General features: G+C 43.0%; 1 protein-coding gene across 1 annotated transcript in view; it reads left to right on the forward strand.

Moving 5' to 3' along the window:
* The window catches only part of LOC135112287 (SEC14-like protein 2), a 31,558-nt gene that overhangs the window by 19,393 nt on the left and 2,171 nt on the right, over positions 1 to 9,994 (forward strand). Inside the window, exons 2-9 of the mRNA XM_064026593.1 lie at positions 3,038 to 3,110; positions 3,660 to 3,703; positions 4,216 to 4,333; positions 4,756 to 4,965; positions 5,437 to 5,517; positions 7,350 to 7,543; positions 8,832 to 8,992; positions 9,521 to 9,672. Coding sequence (XP_063882663.1) covers positions 3,038 to 3,110; positions 3,660 to 3,703; positions 4,216 to 4,333; positions 4,756 to 4,965; positions 5,437 to 5,517; positions 7,350 to 7,543; positions 8,832 to 8,992; positions 9,521 to 9,672 — 1,033 coding nt within the window. The remainder of the gene's footprint in view (positions 1 to 3,037; positions 3,111 to 3,659; positions 3,704 to 4,215; positions 4,334 to 4,755; positions 4,966 to 5,436; positions 5,518 to 7,349; positions 7,544 to 8,831; positions 8,993 to 9,520; positions 9,673 to 9,994) is intronic.

Here is a 9,994-nt window from a genome sequence, read left to right on the forward strand (position 1 = left end):
GAAAAGTCTTGTGGCGGAGAATACCCACTTGACACAGCCCGCGAGGGAGAGAGGAGGGCAAGACGGGATCAAGGGAAGGAAGGCAGGGGAAAGAGCAGGAGGAAGAGGGGAAGGAGGATGAGGAGGAAAGACGACACGAGAAGGAAAAAAAAATGGGTATCAAGGAGGGAAGAAAGGAGAAAGAGTAGGAAGAGGAGATAAGGAAAAGATGACACAGGAATGAATAAAGAGGAAGATGAGTTAGAAGTAGAAGGAGGAAACTAAGAAAAAATCCGGCATGATAAATTAAAATATGCAGAGAGAGAGAGAGAGAGAGAGAGAGAGAGAGAGAGAGAGAGAGAGAGAGAGAGAGAGAGAGAGAGAGAGAGAGAGAGATGGAGGGAGAAGAATATGGGGAGGAGAAAGGAAGTTGTAAGGAGGGAAAGGTCACCCAGATGTGGACAGACAGAGCCTCTGGTCATGGCCAGGTAAACAGTGACTTATTGACCTTGAGGAACACCTGACGGAGAGACAGAGGTGTGAGTGTGAGTGTGTGTGTGTGTGTGTGTGTGTGTGTGTGTGTGTGTGTGTGTGTTGTGTTGTGTTGTGTTGTGTTGTGTTTTATAATTACGATTATCTCAACGTTGATATGGTGAAGTTTGTGATTAGATAATAACTATGCTCTCTTTTTGCTGCTCTTGCGTCTTCGAGAGAGAGAGAGAGAGAGAGAGAGAGAGAGAGAGAGAGAGAGAGAGAGAGAGAGAGAGAGAGAGAGAGAGAGAGAGAGATGTACGTGTGGTCTAATAGAAAAATAGCAATGACTAGCAAAATGTACAGTTAATACAGAGTACGTGTGTGAGGTAAGAACTATGAATTGAGAGGAGGTGCAGGGGTAGGAAAGGAGTGGAGGGACGAGGCAAGAAGCGTTGGATGCATGCGTGGGGAAGTCAAGAACCTGTTTTATACGTCAAAAATTCGAAGGAATAGGCATCCAGTTGGATCTTATTGCGTCATGGCCAAAAATAAGGAGTCTACCTAGTGAGAAAGTCTATCTAGCGAGTCTATCTAGTGAGTCTGACTTGTGAGTGTATCTTGTGACTTTATTTATTGAATCTATCTAGTGAGTCTAGCGAGTCTATCTTGTATCTTATGAGACTATCTAGCGGATCTATAGTGAGTCTAGCTAACGAATCTATAGTATCTAGTAAGCCTATCTACTGAGCCTATCCAGTGAGCCTATCTAGCGAGTCTATCTAGTAAACCTGTCGAGCTGGGAACCTGAAGGGGGCAGGGAGAGAAATGACTGTAGTACGAAATTAAGTGACCTTTCTTTTTAAGTACTCTAAGATGCGATTGCCATAGGGCAACAAAAAGGCTGAAAAAAGTCCATTGAAGATGCCAGCACCCTAAGAGTGGTCAAGAGAGTTGGTTTAAGTGACTGGAATACAAAATTAAGAAACTCTTTTTAGTGTTAGGAGGGACTGTGGCTTTAGGCAACAAAAAGGCTACAAAAAAAAGTCCATCGAAGGTGCCAGTCCCTAAAGAGGTGTTTCCTGTTTGTTTGCCAGTTTCTCTGTCCTTAAGGTGTCTCAAGATGTTCACGTGTCCCAGTTTAGTTGTGTTATGTTGGTGGAATACAGCGCTGCGAGTGTGCAGGACAGGGTGACCCAAAAGTCTGGACATATCAGTAATATTGCAACTTGTAATTTTTTATTGTTGCTGCTGCTGCTACTGCTACAACTGTTTTATTACTACTTTATTTATTTATCTATTTTTTTTTTTTGTTGTTACTGCACCGAGTTCCTGTGAATCACTTGAAATGCATCGAACTTTGTATCGCTAGTGATGGACAACATACAGACGATATTACTGAAGAAAAATTGTTTCCTGTTTTCCCAGAATCTGAAGTCCTCTGATCCTTGACAACTTTGTTCACGGCCATACATACGCAACCTCTGTTTGAGCCGAAGTTTTTAGGTAAAAGAACTGATTGATTTATGTTGTTGCGGCGCAATATCGTGGTCATATGACGTCAGGTAAAAGAAACAAGAGAAAAAAAATTGCCGAGTCTCCGTATACACAAGACCTGACAATTGATAGAGACTCTCACTAGACTCGATCTCAACAGGTCAGAGGACGCAAGATTGCTGGAAAAACTCTGTACACTGAAAATGAGTGTAGTGTGCTGCTTGGCTCCTCAACACTACTCATTTTTTTTTTTTCTATCATCGCCAAGTTTTCATACTGACGCACAACACAAATAGAAACATTTGGCATAATGTTTCCAGTATGCTAAATGTTTTTGGTAGTCATTGGTTATTAATTGAAGTGATCATTTGATTTATTAGTTTACTTTATAACCGAATGATTTCTGAGTATAGAGCATCAGGTTGTCTTAAAAAATGAATAAGTAAATAAATAAAAGCTTTTTTGAGCACTTTTATTTTTATTTGCTGATTGCAGTGAGCAATGTAAAGTGCTGAGTGTTCTCGTGACTTTCATACAAATAAATAAATAAAAAGCTTTCCTGAACATTTTTTTTTTCTTACTTGCTAACTGTAGTGAGCAATGTAGAATGTTGAGTGTTCCCGTGACTTTCATGCGCTTTGTGTTATTAAGTCAATGACGCATTTGAGACAAAGCACGCAGACATTTCTTGACCACATTGACATTATTTACAACTCAAGCAGTGACTAACCACTTTACTTGCAATTCAAGTAATGCATTTCCAATAACACCCTTCATTTCTAGTGTTCACCCTTAAATTCGAGCAATATATTTCTCATTTCTCTAAGTTTGGCTAAACTTTTTTGGCTCTTCCTTACGGACTGGTACTTCAGGAGGACTTTATGTATATATTGTTACCCTTACACTTCTTACATAAATAAAATTATAATAACAACCTTCATTTCCAGCATTCCTTAGCCAGTACCAGTGTTAAAAATAAGTAACACTGAGAGATAAAAAAAAAAAAAAAATGAAGGTTGAGTTGTAACTGCTCTCTCTCTCTCTCTCTCTCTCTCTCTCTCTCTCTCTCTCTCTCTCTCTCTCTCCACAGTTCAGGGAGCGAGTGGCGCCCCTGCTGCCCCCAGACCAGCGGCACGACCACGCCCTGCTGCAGTGGCTGATTGGTAAGTCCTGTCCCTTGTCTTTACCTTCACCCAAGTGCCTGTCACGTTAGTGAACCCTCCACTCTCTCCCCTGTCACCCTGACCTGACCTGCCACACTCCATCTGTTTGTTTTCTATCATGAACTCCTTGTTAACCTTATTCTGAAACACCCATGTCACACCTCACTAATTAAAAAAAAAAAAATCCTCTATAGTTGAAGTTTCACAGCTTTCAAAGGGTGTTTATACAGTTCGTGAAACATCAAGATTTCTATATTATGGACATGAAAAACACTTTTGGGAACCCAGCTAATCATCTGTGGCTTTTGAAAAATAGTTGTGGTGAGAGAGCAGAGTGTCCTATCACTGCCATTACAATAACACAATTCAGACATGCACATGCTAAAATAACAAGAATTCAGACATGCACGCACTAAAATCACCTGTACTGCTCCCACATGAAAGTGTTCCTCCCACACAGTGAGTAGCAACAGTGAAGGTATTTGTTAGCATACCAGTGCTGTGTGGTGGATGATGTGTTCTGATCACTCACTCTCACTCTCTCCCCAGCACGGAGCTTCAATGTGGACAAGGCTGAGCAAATGTTGAAAAAGGTGAGTAGTGCTTTGTGTCTGTGCGAGAGAGAGAGAGAGAGAGAGAGAGAGAGAGAGAGAGAGAGAGAGAGAGAGAGAGAGAGAGAGAGAGAGAGAGAGAGAGAGAGAGAGAGAGAGAGAGAGAGAGAGAGAGAGTGCAATTGTCTGTCACATAAGAGGAACTGTTGGCAAAAAAAGAAAATAAATAAAATTTAAAGGAAGACATACAGCATTCTCTCTCTCTCTCTCTCTCTCTCTCTCTCTCTCTCTCTCTCTCTCTCTCTCTCTCTCATTCTACCCACAGATAAGTAACAGTACTGTCACATGAGTGAATTTTCACAGCAATACAGTATAATGATACATAGACTGATGATGATCTGATATAACTACACATGTATATAAATTATATTTGTACTTTGCTGTCATTTTGTTGTCCTTGGCCAGAACCGCTCTTACACAGAAAAAGTGACAGACAAATCTTTAGTGCTTTTTTGGAACAATTAATCATGCTTTTCCTCCCTTGGTGTGCCCAGAGCCTGGAGTGGCGGCGGGAGTTGGGGGTGGACACCGTGCTGGAGTGGGAGGCACCCGAGGTGCTCACCAAGTACTACCCAGTGGGCATGGCCGGGCACGACAAGACAGGATGCCCCGGTAAATGCTCATCCATAGTTACCTATTTTAATCATTTGACATTGTAGTGATATTCTATTACCGTCATTTGAAAAGCACTGATAACTCTTGTAGAGCATTCAAAGTATTTCTGACATGTATTAGTTTCCTCTCATTTATTCATATACTCATATACTCATGAGATAGAAAGAGACTTTTCACTCATGAGATAGAAACAGAGAGACTTTTCACTCACAACAAGATAGAAACAGGCTTTTCTCTCATGAGATAGAAACAAAAAGACTTTTCACTCATGAGATAGAAAGACTTTTCACTCACAACAAGATAGAAACAGACTTTTCACTCATGAGATAAAAGCAGAGAGACTTTTCACTCACAACAAGATAGAAACAAGGAGACATTTCACTCACAACAAGATCCAAACCATGTTTCAATGCCTGCAGTGTGGGTGATCCCCTACGGTGGGTGTGACATGCGGGGACTGCTGTCCAGCGTTAAGAAGGCAGACTACATTCGTTACACTATTCGAGTGCTGGAGGCATCACGGCGAGACATGCAGCAGCAGACTCAGCAGCTCGGTTGGCCTGTCAATCAGCAGTGCTGCATCTTTGATCTTGACAATTTCTCTCTCAAACATGTGACGTGGAAGCCTGGTGAGTATGGATCTAATTGCAACATGGGAGCTGGCTGACTGATTTACTGTTGCTGCAGTACTGGAATTTACATATAACATAAGGACTGTCAGACTGATTTACTGGTGCTGCAATATCAGGATTTAATTGTAATGTAAGGATTGCAGACTGATTTACTGGTGCTGCAATGCTGGAGTCATAATTTCCTCAGATGTCTTTAGTGATGTGACTGCATCATCTTTGGTCAACTTTTTAATGGCTTCATTTGTCTAACTTGGATTGCAGTGCACCATCCTGTGAGTGGCAATGATTTTGGAATGAATTTGACAGACTCGTAAGCTGTCCAATATCGTGAAAGAAAATACACGATAAGTAAAATAATAATGATGATGGCCGTAATTATCCATAATTGGGTGCACATAATTACTTGTGTTGGCCAAACTTGCCAGCAAAATTCCACTTGACCACCAGACAATTTTCTTCATGTTGCAGCCATGGACGTCATCCTGGAATTAGTGCAGCTGTATGAAGCAAACTACCCAGAATTTCTCAAGTGTGCCTACGTCATCAATGGTGAGTGCGAGAATGCCTGAAGGACCCACTGGCCATGTGATGTAGTGTTATGAACTGCAACAGACTAAAACATCAAGGAGTATTCTACTTAATGGCATGAGTTGACATTGGGCTGTGTCGTCACCCTCCCTCATCATGTGGAGTAAAATGGCCAGTCCTCCCTCCACCACATGTATGTTGCGTCTTAGCTGACCAGTACTTATTTCGCTGGGTTACCCTAGGAGCAGGCGTTCATCCCAGAAAAATTTCAGCAATGACCAGGATTCAAACCCAAGTCTACAGGTGCCAATAAGATCTCTATTTTCCTTACCCCAAAAATTATATTTGGACCTGACAATCATTTGGTCCTGATGTTTAAGGTGTTGTACATTGCCTTTGCATCAGAAGTTTAATCCTCATCATTCATCAGATAAATTTTTCAGTGTTTCTGATAATCCAGCCTGGGACACAACACCAGTAATGTCAGCACACTAAGATCTTGTATCCCATTTGTTCTCACCTAATGAATTCACAACATGGTTAGGCCTCCCAAGTCTAGAACTAGTCCTCATTGTACTCATTGCACAGCGATCCACCATCAGCATGGCACGGTCCACATAGGCACATTATCAGTACCTTTTTGTACCCAGGTTCTATTTACCTCTATTCTGGTTCTGGAAGTACCTAGAAAAAAGGCACTTTATCAGTACCTATTTGTACCCAGGTTCTATTTTACCTCGATTCTGGTTCTGGAAGCACCTAGAAAAAAAAAAAAAAAAAAAAAAAACTATCCAATGTCCACACAGTCATGAGTGCATGGTGAATATAGCATCTGACAGTAACCATATGGCACACCCAGTCATGCTTTTGTCAGTGTTTGCAACAATGGAGACGATGAAGATACACATTACTTTGGTCACCTCAAAAGCTTTGTGCTGAGATGAGAAGCAAAAGTGTGAAGTGCTTTACGAAATGATTTGCATTTTCACAAAATTTACCTGTCAGTTGCAAATACAAATACAATAGGGTATGCAACATTGCATAGTCATTATAATGTGCAACTGCCATAACACACTTAAATTTTAATAAAAACATAATTGGAATAATGAACCAAAACTGGCAAGATGAACTTGCCACTCATGTAAGCACTGAAATTTTAATAAAACTTCAATTGGAGTAACAAACTAGGAGTCATAATACTAACTCATCAGCTGTGTAAGCCGCTGCTTACATATCTGCCACCAGCACCTCTTTCCATGAATTAATGACGTAAACATTTAGTTTGCTGCACCACCCAGCAGTAATCCACCACCTTCACCTCCACTAGTAACTGCCAAACAAGCTCATCCACACAATAACCTAAGGTTAGTTTTGGGCACTCTATATATTTGTTGTGTTACCTCAAAATTGATGTAGCAGTGCAAATGTGCTCATTTTGATGTATTTTTAAATTGTGAATTTTTTTTATATTTTCTGGTTCCCTAGAACCAAGTAATTTTTTCCCATAGGTTCTTTAGTCACCATAACACAGAGTTGCCATGACGAACGCTACATTGGAACAAATCATATTCATTGTTATGTGCCCTACTGTATAATCAAGCCACAAAATTATTTGGCTGCACTTTAACAACCATCACTTAGTGTACCTAATTATGGACTGATAATAGCATATTGATTATCAGCTTTTGATATCTTAATACCCAAAGGCAGGTGAGACTATAAATGGATTTCTACATTTAAGACAACTCCATTCTGATGGCATACGACAGTTCATAGCACCTTAACTTAGAATACATAACAGTACTAGATAACAAAGCAAGAGTTGTGTGTAACAAAGCACCTGCTTTCCACAGCCCCCAAGGTGTTCACACTTGCCTATGCTCTCATCAAGCCCTTCCTACATGAGGTGACCCTCAAGAAGATCAAGATATTTGGCCAGAGTGGGTGGAAGGAGGTGCTGCGGCAGGACATTGAGCCTGGCCAGCTGCCTCAGCACTGGGGCGGTTCACGCACTGACCCTGACGGCAATCCCAAATGTCCCTCCCAGGCAGGTGATCAGGGTCCAGGAGTGAGGGCCACACTGCAACCACTATAAGGAGGGAGGGATGTGCTGTAGCCAGAGGGTCACTGGTGAGAGTGTGCTGTAGCCAGAGGGTTGCTGGTGAGGGTGTGCTGTAGCCAGAGTGTTGCTAATGAGGGTGTGCTGTAGCCAGAGGGTTGCTAATGAGGGTGTGCTGTAGCCAGAGGGATGCTAATGAGGGTGTGCTGTAGCCAGAGGGTTGCTAATGAGGGTGTGCTGTAGCCAGAGGGTCACTGGTGAGAGTGTGCTGTAGCCAGAGGGTTGCTGGTGAGGGTGTGCTGTAGCCAGAGGGTTGCTAATGAGGGTGTGCTGTAGCCAGAGGGATGCTAATGAGGGTGTGCTGTAGCCAGAGGGTCACTGGTGAGAGTGTGCTGTAGCCAGAGGGTTGCTGGTGAGGGTGTGCTGTAGCCAGAGTGTTGCTGGTGAGGGTGTGCTGTAGCCAGAGTTTTGCTGGTGAGGGTGTGCTGTAGCCAGAGTGTTGCTGATGAGGGTGTGCTGTAGCCAGAGGGTTCCTGGTGAGGGTGTGACGTAGCCAGAGTGTTGCTGGTGAGGGTGTGCTGTAGTCAGAGGGATTCTAATGAGGATGTGCTGTAGCCAGTGTTGCTGGTGAGGGTGTGCTGTAGGTTAGGTTGTTGCTAATGAGGGTGTGCTGTAGCCAGAGTGTTGCTGGTGAGGGTGTGCTGTAGTCGGAGGGATGCTAATGAGGGTGTGCTGTAGCCAGAGTGTTGCTGGTGAGGGTGTGCTGCAGCCAGAGTGTTGCCGGTGAGGGTGTGCTGTAGCCAGAGGGTTTGCTGGTGAGTGGGTGCTGTAGTCAGGGAGATGCTAATGAGGATGTGCTGTAGTCAGAGGGATGCTAATGATGGTGTGCTGTAGCCAGAGTGTTGCTGGTGAGGGTGTGCTGTAGCCAGAGTGTTGCTAATGAGGGTGTGATGTAGCCAGAGTGTTGCTGGTGAGGGTGTGCTGTAGCCAGGGTATTGCTGGTGAGGGTGTGCTGCAGCCAGAGTGTTGCTGGTGAGGGTGTGCTGCAGCCAGAGTGTTGCTGGTGAGGAGTGCTGTAGCCAGAGGGTTGCTGGTGAGGGTGTGCTGTAGCCAGAGGGTTGCTGGTGAGGGTGTGCTGTAGCCAGAGGGTTGCTAATGAGGGTGTGATCAGCAACAAGTTTTTAGTTGGAACTTAATGAACCAATAAAGTGTTGTCGCATCATTTCCTTGCACATGTTAGCTCAGTGGTGTGAAGCAAACCCTGGCCTCTCCACAGATCTGTCTCGGGGGAGAGGTGCCAAAGAAGTACTACCTCAGCCTCAGCAAGAGCAACCTTTCCAAACTCACAGAGAATGAGAACCTGAGTTCCATTACACTCAGCAAAGGAGGGAAGAAGAGACTAAAATATGAAGTAAAGAAGCCTGGATCCCACCTCAGGTAAGGAGGGAAAAGTTAATTGGTTTGAAAAGCAGCATGTAATAGCTAAAAGTCTTAAAAATGCAGTGCATTTATTATTTTAAATGCTGCAAGACAAGATACAGGGCATGAAAGATTCTGTATCCAATTTTCTAGCAAATATATTTTTTTGTTATCACAATTACTTTGGTATGGATGTGTGTGGCCTGCTGTGCTATGGCAAAGCTCTTAGCGTATAGTAGGGTGGTCCACTAAGCTATCCCTTTCCACTGGGGGCTGACAGGGCAAAGAGTGTGAATGTAGTATGTGTGAGTGGGATTGTTGGCCTGGTATACAGACGGATGAATAGATCTTTTTTTGAAAGGCAGTTTCCTGACTTTTTATGAGTCAGCCTTGGAAGTTAGTTCATATGTTAGCTGTTAAGACAATTCTTTAGAATCTCACCCCATGTCTAAATTTCAGTGATGCATTACCTGCCACTGCAAAGTACTTATGTTATGTGCCTGACACCATTATTCACTCTATTCAGTGAGTTGTATTTTCATGCAGGTGGGAATTCAGAACAGAGGACTTTGACATTGGCTTTGGTGTGTCAAGAAAATTGAAGAAGGGGGAGGAGGAAGTGCTGGTGCCTCTACAGAGAGTGAACTCCCAGCTGGTGACAGAGGAGGGATACCTGGTGTGCACTGAACCAGGAACCTGTGAGTGCAGCCTTTCCCAATGTTCTGGTGTAGCCGTGACTGAGTAGGAAGCTGTTCACTACTGCTACTTGCCACTTGAATACCATCACTAATTTTGACATACAAACTTTTCACTATTTAGTTATCTATCACCAAGACCATACAGTCTCAAAACAGTCCACAACCCTCCCCTGTTGTAAATCATACAGCAGGTTTATTTACCAAGTTTCATAAGGCAGGTTTTGTCTGTCTTGATTGGAAAAGCAAACTTGCTGTGGATGCAAGGAGTGAAAATTTTGTCCACTAAATTCTTGGTTCATTAGATTTACTTTCTTTTACACTT

The sequence above is a fragment of the Scylla paramamosain genome, chromosome 23 (assembly GCF_035594125.1).
Source record: "Scylla paramamosain isolate STU-SP2022 chromosome 23, ASM3559412v1, whole genome shotgun sequence".
Classification (NCBI taxonomy): Eukaryota; Metazoa; Arthropoda; class Malacostraca; order Decapoda; family Portunidae; genus Scylla; species Scylla paramamosain.